At 44.1% G+C, this 17,370-nt stretch overlaps 2 protein-coding genes across 2 annotated transcripts; one reads left to right on the forward strand and one right to left on the reverse strand.

Annotated features, from left to right (window-relative positions):
• Window positions 1–3,605: 3,605 nt before the first annotated feature.
• Window positions 3,606–6,038, forward strand: LOC126982675 (uncharacterized). The gene is made up of 4 exons (XM_050834944.1): window positions 3,606–3,753; window positions 4,523–4,640; window positions 5,484–5,576; window positions 5,820–6,038. The coding sequence occupies exons 1-4, from the start codon at window positions 3,740–3,742 to the stop codon at window positions 5,961–5,963; spliced, it is 369 nt and encodes a 122-aa protein (XP_050690901.1). The 5' UTR covers window positions 3,606–3,739; the 3' UTR covers window positions 5,964–6,038.
• A 702-nt stretch (window positions 6,039–6,740) lies between these two features.
• LOC126982680 (uncharacterized) lies at window positions 6,741–8,344 on the reverse strand. Its single transcript, XM_050834958.1, has 3 exons — window positions 8,201–8,344; window positions 7,499–7,789; window positions 6,741–7,048 (listed from the first exon to the last, which is right to left on the reverse strand). Exons 1-3 carry the CDS (start codon window positions 8,281–8,283, stop codon window positions 6,817–6,819), a joined length of 606 nt encoding a protein of 201 aa, XP_050690915.1. The 5' UTR covers window positions 8,284–8,344; the 3' UTR covers window positions 6,741–6,816.
• Window positions 8,345–17,370: the final 9,026 nt, after the last annotated feature.

Here is a 17,370-nt window from a genome sequence, read left to right on the forward strand (position 1 = left end):
AAGACTTGAAAATGTATTCTTCGAGAGCTGGAGTGTCATGTATTGCGGTCCAGACACACACACACACACACACACACACACACACACACACACACACACACACACACACACACACACACACACACAGACGGGGGGGGGGGGGCATATTTTCAACTTTTTTTTAATATCATTGTACACACACACACACACACACACACACACACACACACACACACAAACACACACACACACACATACAGAGAGAGAGAGAGAGAGAGAGAGAGAGAGAGAGAGAGAGAGAGAGAGGGGGGGGGGGGAGTATATCTCTTTATTTTTCCTTCATATCGCCTTTCCTGTGGTCTCAGATGATAGGCGAGAGCAAGATGGCATTGGTTGCATCAGATTTTTTGTACCTCTTAACTCTCGCTTTCCAATGACTGGCAAATGTTGGGAGAAGGAGAATAAGGAAAGGAAGAAGACCAAGAACAAGAACAGAAAGAAGCAGTGGCGGATCTAGAAAATTATTTTTCGGGGGGGGTCACTTTTTTTTAATATATCAGTGACAGCCGTAACAAAATTTTCAATCAGGTCACCGTTGGTCAGTTCACGGTGAACGTATAATTTTGCAAGCCCATTCAATCTCTCCTCTCCCATAGTTGACCGTCTGTATGATTTTATATGTTTAAGTGTAGAAAAACTTCGTTCAGCTGTAGCAGATGGAATGGGCAAAGTGGCATAAATAAGCAACAATTTCTTTGTAACAGGATAATTTTGTGAGCACTGCTCATATGTATCAAGTACAGTATTTGGCAAGGAGCTTTTAGGTACAGAAGACCAACGTGATCTCCACATTCTGAATTCAGTGACATAATCATGTAAATCATCCAGGCCCAGAACTGGATCATTTAAGAGGTAGTCTTTGTACATCAATAGCGACCAGCCGCACCTGACAAGTCAGCGATGCTTAACTAGCAGAGCGTGAATAAACTGTAGTGTAGATACTTGTTCTGGGGGAGTATTTCACGGTTTTTTTGTTCTTTTTAGCTTTAAAACATATGTTAACGCGAACTAGTAGATAAACATTCATTTATGCATTTTAATAATAATAATAATTATTATTATTATTTTTTTTATTTTTATTATTATTATTATTATTATTATTATTATTATTATTATTATTATTATTAATTCCGTTATTAAAATTTTTAATATTTTATTTTGGGGGGCACGTGACCAGGTGTCTCCCCCCTGGATCCGCCACTGGGAAGAAGAAGAAGAAGAAGAAGAGAGAAGAAAAAAAAGAACATGCAGAAGAAAAGGAAGGAGAAGAACGAGATCCTCAGATCAAGAATAAGAAGCAGGAGAAAAAGAACAAAAATAAGAATAGGAATAATAATAAGAAGAAGAAAGAAAAGAAAACTAATAAAATACCTAAAACTAGTAATATCAACAACAACAACTACACTAGCATTAATAATTACAATAATAATAATAATAATAATAATAATAATAATAATAATAATAATAATAATGATAATAATACGTAATAATAATAAATTAGCCTACTCTACACTTAATTCTTCCCCCTTCCTTCCTTCTTTTTTTCTTTCCTTCTTTCTCTCCTGTCTCTTTCCTCCTTCCTTCCTTTCTTTACCTATTATGTTTTTCCTCGTTAACAATTACTTCCTCCTTCTCCTCCTCCTCTTAATCCTCCTCCATCTAAAACATTGATATACATGGCGCCCCCCAAGATATAATTATTCAAGTCTTTCTTAAATAAACACAACAATACTCTGGTGGTCAAGTCCAGTCGTAAATTTTAGGCCTACCTGACAACTCCCCACAGCCTCTGTCCCGCTAACTTTGTAAACATTAAAATTCTAACACCATGAAATATATCTAGCATTCTCTCTACCTACTGTGTTCCATATTGCTGTAGGGAGAGGGAGGAGAGGGAGGTAAGTAGGGAGGGAGGGATAAGGTAAGGAAGGACAGGGAGTGAGAGAGGAAAGGAGGAAGACAGGAAGCTATATATAGAAGAACAAGGAGGAGGAAAAAAATAAAGAGTTCGCCCTTACCATGATGCCCCAACCCGTTCAGCTCTTCCACAAATACCCGGGACAGATCCTTCCTCACTAAACCATTGATGCACTCTTTAAAGCACCACTATCGGTCTGTCTGCTGTCTGTACACGATACCTGAGTCTGTGTTCCGTCGCTGTGGCCCTCACGAGTTCATGGCAGACTCCACAGAAAAGTACCGTGTCTCAATATTAACTGTCACTGAATTCAAAAGGTGTTCTCGGGTTTGTTTATACGTATGCACTTTAAAACGCTATTATCGGTCTGTCTGCTGTCTGTACACGATACCTGTCACTGAATTCAAAAGGTGTTCTTGGGTTTGTTTACATGTATACACTTTAAAACGCTATTATCGGTCTGTCTGCTGTCTGTACACGATACCTGTCACTGAATTCAAAAGGTGTTCTTGGGTTTGTTTACATGTATACACTTTAAAACGCTATTATCGGCCTGTCTGCTGTCTGTACACGATACCTGTCACTGAATTCAAAAGGTGTTCTTGGGTTTGTTTACATGTATACACTTTAAAACGCTATTATCGGCCTGTCTGCTGTCTGTACACGATACCTGTCACTGAATTCAAAAGGTGTTCTCGGGTTTGTTTATACGTATGCACTTTAAAACGCTATTATCTGGCTGTCTGCTGTCTGTATACGATACCTGGGGCTGTGTTCCGTCGCTGTGGCCCTCACGTGTTCATGGCAGAGTCCACAAAAGAGCACTGTGTCTCAATATTAACTGTCACTGTATTTAAAAGGTATTCTCGGGTTTGTTTACAGGTGTCCACGCCGGCCATCAGCTGTCACTGGCGGCGGGGTGTTGCCAGGTAGGCTGAAAATGTCGTTCCCTTAACCACTAGTGTTGTTATCTTGCATACGCGTTATCCTCATCTCCCAGGCAGAGATATTTAATCCATCATTTGCTAACTGTAGTCTAAGGTCACGTCAGATCACACGAGGTCACCAAACACCGACCAGCACCGCGGAAATAAAGTAATTCACACAAACAAATGACTGACGCGTCTTCAACACTCGGGAAAGGGCCGAGATGGACGCTGGGAATGGTTGAGCACTTTACCCAATGTTAGAAATTCACATTGATTCATTTTATTCTACTTTTTAAATTAGTTTGTATGTTATAACTGCATTTTTCCGAGGGATTGTATATTTTTGGCTATGTTAGGTAAGACGTGCTAGCCTACCTCATCATACTGTACGAAAGACAAGATTAGTTGGCTCTCATCATTTAATCTGCTTGAAAATCCAATCAATCAGGTCATTTTCATTCATCCTTCCTTTCCTTCCTCATCCTCTGCTTCGGACTGGGATAAAATTAATGGGTACTTGGGGACACCTGGGGAAGGTAAACTGTGGTAGCCTAAGCGTTAAGAGGTCAATGATAAGATAAAGTAATAATAAAATAGACAAAACGATGACGAAATAGGAATAATATACGTAAGGAGACGTGAATGAGGAGCAAATAACGTAAGTAAGCAGACGAGAGGATCAGAGAAGAAAACGAACGGATCCTTCGAAGCGATTCAGAGAGGTTACAAAGAAGAAGAAGAAGAAAAAGAAGCGAGGTGGCGGCGACAGGAAAAGGAGGAACAGCTGGGTAGTTGCTGTTTGGTGTTTGCTAAGTAAGGTATAAGGAAGGAACTGCACTCGTGACGCCCCGGAATGGCTAAGCTAAGGTGAGTGTGGCCGATTCTACCTGTTTGTAGGGGACACTATAGAAAGATTGAGTTAGGTGAAGATGAAGCGAGTATGCGTGATGTTACTTGTGTGTAGGGGATAAACTATAGAAAGATTGAATTATGGGATAGATGATGAATAGTTTGACGCAAGATAGACTGAAGGCAGGTAGATAAATGGTAGAAACAAGATAACTGATGGTGGACTAATGGAAGGGGATAAACTAAAGGAGATTGAATTACAGGATAGACAGTGGATAGATTGACGCTGAGTAGACTTACGGTGAATAGATATAATGTAGAAAAGGTTTAATAATGGAAAGTGGAAGCGGATAAACTGATAAGGGTGGAGAAATGGTAGAAAAATTGTGGATTAGTGGAATGGGATTACGTGGAAGTGGATTACCTGGCAAGAGTGGAACTAGTGGGTATTTGCAAGGTTATAAATGGTAGACAGAATGACTGTGGAGTAATTAAAACTTGATTAATGATTAAGATCGACTGGATTAACGGAAAAGGGAGTAGGTGTCGGGTAGATTGACTGTGGATTAACTAAAAGTGGATTAAATGCTTGGAGAATTGACTGGGTTGACGAAGTTGATTACGTGGTTGAAAGATTGTCTGTGGAGGAACGCGTGATGAAAGGATTGACTGTGGATTAACTAAGTGGATTAAGTGGTTGAAAGACTGACTATGGGTTAATTACAAGCGTTACGTGTAAGTGGATAGCTTAATAAGGGTCTAATTAATGGTTGCCTCCACTCACCAGTCTCCAAGTCATGGCGGTGACGGTGCTGGTGTGTCTGGGCGCGGGGCTACTGGTGGCGGGGCAGGAGGCCGATCCCACCTTCTCCTCCTCCCTCTGGTCACCCGGACGCATCACGCAGGTAAGGTCACGTTATGCACAGGTGACAGAATGAGGACCTGGGTAGTTTTTCATAGTTATCCATAAAAAAAAAAATCAATATACATTAATCATTCACAGGTGACTTAGAACGAGGACACATACCTAGGTAGTTAGTTTTAATGTTAATAGAAATGCATAAAAATAAATTACGCAATGTGTCGATCATTTATGGAACAAATTTATCACGAGTATAGTTTTCTTTTTATGTCAAAGTTATTCCTTTTTGTTAGTCTAATTTATCAGTGCTTTAGAATAAGAGCTCCGGGTGTAAGGTATTCCCATGAAGGAGTTTTCAAGTTTTCTTCATGTATTTGTAATTATCAGGTTTCCCTTCTAGTATCCTCTGCAATTATTAACTCCTGCAATTGATTTTAAGTGTTCATTCTAATTCTAACCTTTTTTAAATAACTCCAAACACACCTGGAACTGCGCTCGCACACCTTTAAATTATGCACGTGTAATTATTAACTCCTGCAATTGCTTTTAAGTGTTCATTCTAAATCTAACCTTTTTAAATAACTCCAAACACATCTGGAACTGCGCTCACACACACCTTTAATTAAATTATGCGCTCACACACACCTTTAATTAAATTATGCGCTCACACACACCTTTAATTAAATTATGCGCTCACACACACCTTTAATTAAATTATGCGCTCACACACACCTTTAAATTATGCGCTCACACACACCTTTAAATTATGCGCTCACACACACCTTTAAATTATGCGCTCACACACACCTTTAAATTATGCGCTCTCACACACCTTTAAATTATGCGCTCACACACACCTTTGTCTTCCCTCTCGCTCCGTGTGCAGGTGACGCTGGCGGTGCTTCAGTCCGCCCTGCTCACCTTCATCCTGCTCTTCCCCGGCATCATGGACCCCATCGTAAAGTTCATCAACGAGAGTGTAAGTCCGTGTTTGATTAGGGATTAGTCTATGTGGGGTCTATATTGGAGTCTTTTAATATACCAAAGTCGGTTTTGTCAGACTCTTTCTTCTCTCGCATAAACAGTTTCCAAAGGCGGAGGAGGAGATTGTTCGGGTTGTAAGGAGCGTTGTATGCCCGAAACTCTTATGGAAGCCTTGTCGAATGTGTTTAGGGCCCAGACATGTTTAAGAATGACCCTAATGCTATATTCCTTTTCTCAGATCGGCACGGCGGGGTCGAGGCGGCGGCGCGACGTGCAGGCCGTGGTGACTGAACATGCGGCGGCCCTTCACGGCATGGTGCTGGATGCTGTGGACCGCTTCGAGGACATGGACCAAGCCTTGTCCTCGCCCATTATTAGCTAAAGGGAAGGAGACTAAGCTGGATGTACTATACGTTGTTGTGGTGGAAGTATAAATAAAATCTTAATTATAATTAGTTATGATTGTGTTTATTCTGACACCATTGCCCGTCTATTTATTCTGACAGACTTCTAAAAAAGTTCTCTTCCTGGAATTTTTACGCTGGAAGCTTAATGGCGCATCTCATCCTTCCACGTGGATTTTTTGAGTGGATTTTTTGAAAGTATAGATAAATAAAGTCTTGATTTTAAGAGACGCGTTTAAAAATTTGAAAGTATAGATAGATAAAAAAAAAATAAAGTCTTGAGATTTTTTTAAGAGACGCGTTTAAAAAAACTTCCTGGCGCTGGGATTTTATACTGTGCACTCTCCCTCTCATCCCGTCAATGTCCACTCCCTCTCATCCCGTCAATGTCCACTCCCTCTCATCCCGTCAATAATGTCCACGTTGATTGTGCAAGTTAAATTATAGATTTTGTTGGGTATATAGGAGCCAAACTTGGAGGGATATAAAAAGAGGGGATATATATAAAAAGAGGGGTGGGCTTTTTACAGGGGTGGGCTATAAAAAGAGGGGTGGGCTTTTTACAGGGGTGGGCTTTTTACAAAAAGTTTACTAAAAAAATATATACCTGACCTAAATGGTCAACAAACCATCTCATCACTGTCGTAAAATATATACCTGACCTAAATGGTCAACAAACCATCTCATCACTGTCGTAGTTGTTTCCTTATGATGCAGTATTAAAAGTATGCGGTAATTATAAGCAAGAACGCAAAAATTATTATAATCCATTTTATTAATGTTTATACACCGTGGGCCCGGCCAGCACCCCCGGACACTAATACATCGCCATTACTTCTTAAACTCGTTGGCTAATATCAGGATCGCGTTCATCTTGTCCACGGCGGCGGTGAACACCTGGAAAGCCGCCGCCACCCGCGCATCTAAGCCCTCGCTCACGTCCCTGCGGCGCCGCGCGGGTCTCTCGCCGAACACCTGGTCGAAGAAGGCGATGACGGGCTTCCGGGTGACGTCGAAGATGGACACGAAAAACAGTAGCCCTCCCAGGACGAACCCCCCGGTGCTGCACGGAGATAAAAGTCAGCCAGTCAGCGGGTGGACACAAGCCATTCTGACATATACATTACTACGTTACAAGAGTATCATTTTAACGCTAAATAATACACATTGGACGTAGAGGGGGACTACATTACTCATTTTAGAGATATTCACCTATGAAAAGTCTAGAATTGCAGTTGGATGAGTAAGCTAGTAATTGCAAGAGCATAAACTAGAAATTAAGTATAAGCTAATATTTGCTGGGCAGGTTAGTATAGACCAGTATTTGAACGAGTATTATGAACTTTTAAATGACCACCCTAACGTAGTAACAACGAGAACCTCATATATAACTACCGGCACCATACATTTATAGCTATTCAAACCATATAGATCCTAATGCTCTCCCTTAAGACTATACACCACACCATACGAACACGAGACCTTTCTCAACCCTAACACAAGCATCACATACCTGTAAATGATATTCCCGATGCTCGAGGTATAGCTAGGCACATTGAACACGGTGTCCTCTCCCGCCTCGGCCAAACCCAGCTGGTCCCTTATCTCCTCCACGATCTTGTCAAGGTCCTCCGCGGCGATGGTAAAGTTGCTCTGAGGCTTCCCCGCTGGTGGTGGTGGTGGTGTTGTTGTTCCTGCTCCTGCTGTTGCTCCTCCCGCCCCCGCTTCTATTTGTCTCGACTCTGCGTCATCGAGAGGGACCGCCAACACCACTGACGAAGCAGCCACCGCCACGATCACCAGTCTAGGGATAGAACATAATGAGACCTTAACTTAATGTATGGAAACTGCCCCTTCCACACTTAAGACTGTACCATAAGACAGTAAGCAAAAGACCGAAATTTTAACTACGTAACAAGAAATAAAATGTCTATGCAAATCACTTGTTAGATTAAGGTGAAAAGCAAGTCTATATATAAGAACGCAGACTACCAATGATATGACCACTCTAAGAACGTAATATAAGACCTTAAGTTAATGCTTGGAAACTACACACTTTCACACGTATGATTGAACCCACTTAAAATCACGAACCACTTAAGACACACTATTCACATTAAAACCACAAATCAAAAACACACCATTCACATATTAAAACCACAAATCAAATACACTAACACTAAATAAACTGATAATCGGTCCTCAGTCAACTCACCTGAGCAGCATGTCGGCAGGTAGGGCAGGCAGCGAAATGAGAGGTGTGCAGCTCACCTCCGCCTCACCTCGCCTGCGCCCCATTGCAACACCTGCTCGCTCGCTCGCTTAAAGGGTTTGACTAGAGCCCGTATTCTTAATCGTCTCGGCACCTCAGTTCGCCTCTTTGAAAAGCCTCTCGTATAGAAGACTTTGGGCTTTCCATGGACTGTTTTGTGATCCCGGTGATTGTTTTGCCCGACTTCTGCATCTTGAACGGGAAAAACACCCATGAAAACCCGGTTAATCTTCTCTGTACCCTCGGAATATAGTCGTAATGCAAGCCCGAGACGTTTAAGAATATGGACCGATAGAATTCTTAGCTCGCTCGCTCGCTCTCTCATTTGCAAGGCGGCTAAATGGTTCGTTGTTTTATTCCCCGTAAGAAAATTACACACATAACGAATGGCAATCTTTTATTCATTGTATATATAAGATAAAGCAGAAGACACGATTATATAGGATGCATGTGTGTGTTAATGTTAATGTTACGTATTTGAAAGACATATAAATAAGACGTCTAGTGGCTGATTATCTTTATATTAGTAATGACTGCTGACCACCATCTCGCTGATAATGGCACACACACACACATACACACACACATATACTCATCACTCCCTACCCAGAGACACACATACCCCCTCCAACCACCTTCCCATACACCTTTTCCCTCCCCTAAGCATCGCATCATCTTGACTGGGAGCGTAGTATATCCCCCCCCCCCCCATGGTCTAGAAATAGTCCTCCCCCCTTCCCTCACCTCCCCAACCCCCCACGGTGTAAGCTATGCAGTCCTGACCAACTTCAATGTGACTAACTGTGTGCAGACATTAACTTATACTAAAGGACTTAACATGTTGTAGTCTCAGTAAGTATAGGCCGTTAGTATAGGCCGTAAGTATAGGCGTAAGTATAGGCGTATAGGCGTGATAATTTAGCGGGCTTTTTTTTGTGTGTGTTAACGGGGTTTCTTTTTTTGGACTATTTTTGTTGCCCTTGAGCCGTGACCTTTGATGAAAAAAAAAAAAATAGGCGTAAGTATAGGCGTAAGAATCAGCGGTATCACGTATAGAAGATTCTGAACCTCTCCACTCTGCTATCCTATCCCTCTCCCTGCCTCTAGACTCCCACCAGCTAATCTTAACACTCTACGGCCTCAGTAACCCGTATATCACGAAGGAGCATCTTAACTCTGCTATTCTATCCCTTTCTATATTCCATCCCTCGTATCCTATCCCCTGCAGCCTCCCACCAGTCAGTCTTAACACGATATCTCTTCAGTAAGCGAAAGTATATCACGAAGGAGCATCTTAATCTTAATCTTAATCGTAACTCTGCTGTTTTATCCCTTTCTATATCCCATCCCTCGTATCCTATCCCCTGCAGCCTCCCACCAGTCAGTCTTAACACGATATCTCTTCAGTAAGCGAAAGTATATCACGAAGGAGCATCTTAATCTTAATCTTAATCGTAACTCTGCTGTTTTATCCCTTTCTATATCCCATCCCTCGTATCCTATCCCCTGCAGCCTCCCACAGTCAGTCTTAACACGCTATCTCTTCAGTAAGCGAAAGTATATCACGAACGAGCATCTTAATCCTAATCTTAATCTGCTGTTCTATCCCTTTCTATATCTCATCCCTAGTATCCAATCCCTTACAGCCTCCCTACAGTTCGTCTCAACATGCTACCCTATCCCTTTCCATGCCTCCAACCTCCACTAACTAGTCTTAAAGTGCCCTTCCTCAGTAAGCATATGCCGTGATCCAGTATATCACGTTAAAGATCACGAACACAACCAGCATGAAGGCTCGCGCAAATTTCTCAACCCGCCGTACTGGGTCCCAAACGCCGTCGCCGCCGCAAATAGTTCTGTCCTTCTCCTTCCCTCCACCGTCCTTAAAGCTCGCAGAACCTGGCCGTCGGGGGTCCGGGAGGTTCTTCAGGTGCGCGAGAGGCTCAAGCTGGACCCCGTGAACCTTGGCGCCGGATAAGAACCGTTCCGATCCCTTCATGAGCATCTTGGTACAGGGTTTGCCGAGGGTGGCGTCCGTTCTAACAATCGAGTGCGCGCGGTTGTGGAGAAAGTCGATGAGGATGTGGAATACGATGATGAAGAAGGTGGAGAAGATACAGAAGACGAGCCACACGTCCACGAGCTTGAAGTACGATGTTTTGGGCAGCGACGTCGCCACCTGAGAGTGAAAAAGTGAGAATTGAAGATGATTTTCAGGTATGCTACGAAAAATTATCTCCATGTTGTACTTATCATATCCCCTTCCTATGCCTCTCCTAATGCTACGTCAGTCCCTTCTTTCTGCTCCTCCTCCTCTTCCTCCTCCTTCTCTCAGCGCCCTAACCTGCGAGAAGAGGGTGGCCATGACGAGCAGCGAGGTGAGGGAGGTCATGATCCGCACCTCGAAGTTCTCTCTCAGGAAGAAGAGCGTTAGGTACCCGATCAGGAGCATGGTGAAGGACGGAACGAAGATGTTGATGACCGCGTTGCCGTCCCGCCGAGCCAGGGGAACCTTGACCTAGAGGAAGGGTAGGTATGAGAGGTTGATTTTAACTGGTGTTTGTATATGAAGGGTTCGTCGGTATAGGAATTTGTTTAAGAGGTATTGGTTATGTTGTTGGTTGATATAGGAGTTTATATAGGAGGTGTTGGTTGATATAGGAGGTTGTTGTAAGGGATGTTGGTTGATATAGGAGTTTGTATAAGAGGTGATGGTTTTAAAAGGAGTTTGTATAGGAGACGTAGGTTGATATAGGAGGTGTTGGTTGATATAGGAGGTTGTTGTAAGGGATGTTGGTTGATATAGTTTTTTTATAAGAGGTGTTGGTTGATATAGAAGTTAGTTACGTTATTTGTTATTACTGTTATTGCTATTGTTATTAATGCTTCGACGACTACTACTGATAAAGATAAGAATAAGGATAAAAAATAAAAATAAATAGAATAAGAATAAGGATTAAAATGAGCCTGCTACTACTACTACTACTACTACTACTACTACTACTACTACTACTACAACTACTACAACTACTACTACTACTACTACTACTTATACTACTACTACTACAACCATTCCTACCATTACCACTACTACTACTACTACGACTACTACTATCTATCTATCCATCAATCAATCTATCTAACTAACTAACTAACTAACTAACCATCACATATATATTAACATTTACATCTAACTAACTAACTAACTAACTAACTAACCATCACATATATATTAACATTTACATCTAACTAACCAACTAACTAACTAACTAACCATCACATATATATTAACATTTACACTCATTCATATATATATTAACCTCTACATCACATTCCCACGTAAAAAAAATACAATCCAGAAAACAACCTTCGTGTCAGTCGACCACCACCATGACCAAAGGCCGCTTTCAGTCACTTTGTTTGTTTTGATCGTTACCAATGGCGGCGATCGATGCTGTAGTTTTCCACGTGAAACTGGCCTATGGGGTAGTGGTGGGTGCAGAGGAAGCTAGAGGTGTTGAGAGTGTGTGGCAAGGTGCGGGGCTAGGCTAACCCCGCAGCCGCCACTACCCCATCGGCCAGTTTGACGTGGAAATACATAGCGGCGATAACAGCCATTGGTAACGATCAAAACAAACAAAACAACTGTGAAATCGGCTCCTAAACAACAGAGATCAGTGACATGTCGCGGCCCAGACCTGCAGGCGGGTGGCGTGGTGCAAGATGCTGACGGGACCCACGGTGTATTCCATGAGGAGAGAGCTCCCCGTGTACCTGGCCCGGCTCCCCTCCTCCGCCCACCTGTGCAGAGAAAGGTAAGGAGAGGAGATGTTACCTGTACCTTCATTTAGTCAGTCAGTCACTCAGTTAGTCAGTCAGTCACTCAGTCAGTCAATCACTTCGTTTATTCCTTCCTTCCTTTCTTCAGCCAGTCAGTCAGTCAGTCACTGAGTCAGCCAGTTAGTTAGTCATTCAGCCACTCACTCACTCACTCACTCACACACTTTGTCAGTCGGTCCGGTCAGTCAATTAGTTATTTAGTCAGTCAGTCAGTCAGGAGCTCAGTCACTCAGTCAGTCAACCAGTGAGCCAAACCGCCAGTCAACCAGTCAATCAGTCAGCCAGTCGGTCATTTAGCTACTCAATCATTCGGTCAGTCAGTCAGTCAGGAACTCAGCCACTCAGTCAGTCAACCAGTGAGCCAAACCACCAATCAACCAGTCAATCAGTCAGCCAGTCGGTCATTTAACTACTCAATCATTAGGTCAGTCAGTCAATCAGTCAATCAGCCACTCAGTCAGTCAGTTAGTCGGTCAGCATGTACCTGAGGGCGCCCGGTGACCCAAGAGCGAGCTGGAAGGCGAGGAAGCAGGTCTGGACGTCGAAGGGGTAGCGGGTGAGATCGAAGTCACACGTGAAGCTCGCCTGATATTGCCGCTCCTCGATCAACGGGTTATCGCGACCAGAGTAAAGGAGGACTGAAAGGGACCAGAAGTGACCTGAAATATGACCTCCATGACCTGTTGTGACTGCCATGTGACCAGTGTACCAAATGCAGGACTGAAAGGGACCAGAAGTGACCTGAAATATGACCTCCATGACCTGTTGTGACTGCCATGTGACCAGTGTACCAAATGCAGGACTGAAAGGGACCTGAAGTGACCTGGTGACCAGTGTACCAAATGCAGGACTGAAAGGGACCAGAAGTGACCTGAAATATGACCTCCATGACCTGTTGTGACTGCCATGTGACCAGTGTACCAAATGCAGGACTGAAAGGGACCAGAAGTGACCTGAAATATGACCTCCATGACCTGCTGTGACTGCCATGTGACCAGTGTACCAAATGCAGGACTGAAAGGGACCAGAAGTGACCTGAAATATGACCTCCATGATCAGAAATGATCTGAAATATGATCTCCATGACCTGAAGTGACCTGAAATATGACCTCCCTGATTTGTTTCTTGCGTCCAGGGTAGAACAAGACTGAAAGAGACCAGAACATAACCTCCGGAGCCGATTTCTCGCGTCCTCCTCCTCCTCTTCCTCCGCCTCACCTTCCTCTGGCACGGAGTTGTCGGTACCAGATTGCTTGCCTTCCATCCTGACGTGGGTGATGAAGGGCTGCGGCACGAGGCTGGTGTCCACTGTATCTCGGAGGATAACGTTAGGACGCCACACCTCGTTCGCCTTCTCCACCACGTTAAGGCTGGACCAAGGAAGGAAGGAAGGAAGGAAGGGTAGTGTTAGAAAGGCGTTGTAATGTAAAGTTAAAGTTAGAGGTTGAAACTGAACGAAGGAAGGCAAGAAGCATGAATTTAGTATAGGGTATTGCTTTGTGATGTTTTAGTATGCTGTAGAGATAGAGGAACTCGTTGCCTCGGTGCTAATCTCCGTTGCTGTGTTGGTGGCTACTGCTTAACTAAGGATTACGTTAGAGAGAGAAAGAAAGGAAGGAAGAAAAAGAGAAACAGGTGTGATTAATGACAGCTAGACAGAAAGAACGAGATATAGAAAGAAAGAAAGGGAGATAAGATAAAGTATGAGAGATAAAATAAAGAAGAAAAAGAAAGAAATGCAGTTAACGACATATATAATAGATAGACAGATAGATAGATAGAGAGAGAGAGAGAGAGAGAGAGAGAGAGAGAGAGAGAGAGAGAGAGAGAGAGAGAGAGAGAGAGAGAGAGAGAGAGAGAGAGAGAGAGAGAGAGAGAGAGAGAGAGAGAGAGAGAGAGAGAGAGAGAGAGAGAGAGAGAGAGAGAGAGAGAGAGAGAGAGAGAGAGAGAGAGAGAGAGAGAGAGAGAGAGAGAGGGGCAGCGATACAGACACATAAACAAACAGACAGACAGACAGACAGAGAGAGATCACAACCCCACCTGGTATCATTCTTGAGGTTGACGTAAGTGATCCGAGGTTCCAGCCAGACGAGGGTGAGGTTGAAGGCCACCTTGAGCAGCATCTGGGAGGTGTCCACGCGAAGATTGGTCAGGGTCACCTCCGCCGCCACCTCCTCCTGCCGGTGACCTCCCGACCCCTGGGGCAACCTGGGGGCCACGCCTTTCTGGGAGGGGAGAAGAGAAAGATAGATAGAGAAAGGAAAATAGATAAGTAGAGAGAGAGAGAGAGAGAGAGAGAAAGAGGAGGAGGATGAGATATATAGGATGAAAATGATAGAGAGAAATAGATAGATAGATAGATAGATAGATACAGATATAGAAAGATAGATACATAAATATAATAAAAAATAATAATAATAAATATATTACCCCTCAACTCTCTCTCCCTCTCTCTCTCTCTCTCTTCTCCTGTTCTCTCCTTTTCCTATCTCCTCCCTCACCCTCTCTCCCTACCCTCTCCACCCCATACCCACCTCATACCCACCTCATACCCACCTCATAGTCACCTCTTCCTCACCTTATAGTCGGTAGGAAGTCGGACCAGTCGGCAATTGCTCTCATCGCTCTGGTCCCGACAGTCGTACTTAAAATCACATCGTAGGTCAAGCTGGATACAGGTCCCGTCGTCGCACGTAAACTGCCCCTCACGACAGGCCGACAGCAGCAGCCTTCTCGTCTCCCCCGCGGCCTGGTCACACACGGAGCGCTCCAGGTGCCAAATGTTGCGACCCACGGGGCTTGGGTTGGGCTCGTCCATCTTGCAGAGGCGCGCCATCACCACTCCGGTCCGCTGGTTGAGCCACACCCACTCGGTCCCGTTCTGCACGATCTCGTAGTCTCCGTAGCTGAGACACGAAGAAAAAGTTAAATAAAATGACGTTCGTGAGAGGGGGAAGGACAGGAAGTAAAGGGAAGGATAAGGGAAAGAAAGAACCCACTCAGTCCCGTTCAGCACGATCTCGAAGTCTCCGTAGCTGAGACACGAAGAAAAAGCTAAATAAAATGAAGTTCGTGAGAGGGGGAAGGAAATACTAGTACGGAAAAGTATAGGAGAAAGAAAAGTATAGGAGAATGAAACAATATATGGTCGTATAATCGCATTCTTAAACGTTTCGGCACCCAAGCACACACACACATTTGACAAGGCTTTCCTAGGAGTTTTGGGCATTACCAGGGGTAGTTTAATGGCCCTGCTGGTAGTCTGACCCTTCTTCTGTGCCGTGAACCTAAGTAACACACCCCGGTGGTAGTTTTGGGCATTACCAGGGGTAGTTTTCTGACCCCGGTGGTAGTCTGACCCTTCTTCTGTGCCGTGAACCTAAGTAACACACATTTGACGAGGCTTTCGTAGGAGTTTTGGGCATTTCCAGGGGTAGTTTTCTGACCCCGGTGGTAGTCTGACCCTTCTTCTGCGCCGTGAACCTAAGTAACACACATTTGACGAGGCTTTCGTGGGAGTTTTGGGCATTTCCAGGGGTAGTTTTCTGACCCCAGTGAAAGTCTGACCCTTCTTCCGTACCGTGAACCTAAAGAAACACTCATTAGAACCCAACTGATCTCCTTTTGCGCCTTTGGATAGAGTTAACGTGAGAGGCGGGAGCGTCTGACAATGCCGACCGCTAAATAAGCTTGAAAAACAAAATTACAGACAAAAATGAAGCCTGTGTCTCACCCAATGAAGTAGTTTTTGTCGCCCTCAGACTTCATGATGTAGTTCATGTCGTGGCTCAGCGTCTCACAGGACCCCAGCATCCTCAGGGCCAGGTCATGGGGGATCTCACACGGGGTACACCTGGGGGAGAAGGGGAGAAGATTAGGAGGAGGAGGAGGAGGAGGAGGAGGAGGAGGAGGAGGAGGAGGAGGAAAATGAAATATGTATAAGAAAGGGCAAAGAAAAAGGAGGAGGAGGAGAGAAGGAGGAGGAGGAAAGTGATAGATGGATAGGTAGATAAACAGATAGATAGATAGATAGATAGACATAATTAATCTGAGCCTAGTGATAGTTTGACAAGGCTTCAGTTACGCGAATAGGACAACCACTTGGGAAACAGTTGCCCCAAGATCACACTAGCAAACTATCAAACTATCACTACTACGATCATATTCCCTCTATCTATCTATCTATCTATCTATCTATAAGAACTGCATTACCCATCTCTTGCTTACAACTTGATCTCTCTCATTATTGGAAAGCATCAAGACGCCTCTCTCCCGGCATTGAGCTCTCTTTATGCCACTCTTCTGAACTACTCTTTTTTTTACATGGGGGCAGTGTTTAGCGGGCTTTATTTTCTTATTATAACTTTGTCTTTTTCCCTTGAGCTGCTTCCTTTACTGTAAGAAGGAAAAAAAACATACCTATTCGCCTTGCAGTCCACGTCCACGACCCCATCCAGTTCCAGAGCGCCGCAGTTTTCGTAGCGAAGGCCATTGGGTTCGTCTATGGCCCAAGGCAGGTCGGGGATTAGCTTCTGCGTCAGGTGGTGCCTCCAGACGCCCTCCTCCTCCTTGTCCTCCACCGCCACCCACGGACGCAAGCAATTACCCTGCGTCCGTTCCAGCTCCTCGATCACCGCGTTCACCTACACACGAAGTGGAGTCAAGCTGGTCGGTATTATAACACTTTCGCTCCTCACATCAGCTATTCTTAAGGGTCAAAGAGGGGGTCAATCGGGTTATAATGAGTGTTTCTTTAGGTTCACGGCAGAGAAGAAGGGTCAGACTACCACCAGGGTCATAAAACTACTCTTGGAAATGCCCAAAACTCCTACGAAAGCCTTGTCAAATGTGTGTTACTTAGGTTCACGGCACAGAAGAAGGGTCAGACTACCACCAGGGTCATAAAACTACTCTTGGAAATGCCCAAAACTCCTATGAAAGCCTTGTCAAATGTGTGTTACTTAGGTTCACGGCACAGAAGAAGGGTCAAACTACCACCAGGGTCATAAAAGTACTCTTGGAAATGCCCAAAACTCCTACGAAAGCCTTGTCAAATGTGTGTTACTTAGGTTCACGGCACAGAAGAAGGGTCAGACTACCACCAGGGTCATAAAATTACTCTTGGAAATGCCCAAAACTCCTATGAAAGCCTTGTCAAATGTGTGTTTCTTAGGTTCACGGCACAGAAGAAGGGTCAGACTACCACCAGGGTCATAAAACTACTCTTGGAAATGCCCAAAACTCCTACGAAAGCCTTGTCAAATGTGTGTTAC

This window comes from Eriocheir sinensis, chromosome 5 (genome assembly GCF_024679095.1).
Source record: "Eriocheir sinensis breed Jianghai 21 chromosome 5, ASM2467909v1, whole genome shotgun sequence".
Lineage (NCBI taxonomy): Eukaryota > Metazoa > Arthropoda > Malacostraca > Decapoda > Varunidae > Eriocheir > Eriocheir sinensis.

Excerpts from the sequence above, each read along its gene's own strand:
- LOC126982680 (XM_050834958.1), bottom strand. The coding sequence starts at position 8,283 with ATGGGGCGCAGGCGAGGTGAGGCGGAGGTGAGCTGCACACCTCTCATT. Across the intron at positions 7,790-8,200 it reads CCTGCCGACATGCTGCTCAG|ACTGGTGATCGTGGCGGTGG; the intron begins GTGAGTTGACTG and ends TTCTATCCCTAG. Across the intron at positions 7,049-7,498 it reads ATCGGGAATATCATTTACAG|CACCGGGGGGTTCGTCCTGG; the intron begins GTATGTGATGCT and ends ATCTCCGTGCAG.
- LOC126982675 (XM_050834944.1), top strand. Across the intron at positions 4,641-5,483 it reads CACCCGGACGCATCACGCAG|GTGACGCTGGCGGTGCTTCA; the intron begins GTAAGGTCACGT and ends CTCCGTGTGCAG. Across the intron at positions 5,577-5,819 it reads TAAAGTTCATCAACGAGAGT|ATCGGCACGGCGGGGTCGAG; the intron begins GTAAGTCCGTGT and ends TCCTTTTCTCAG.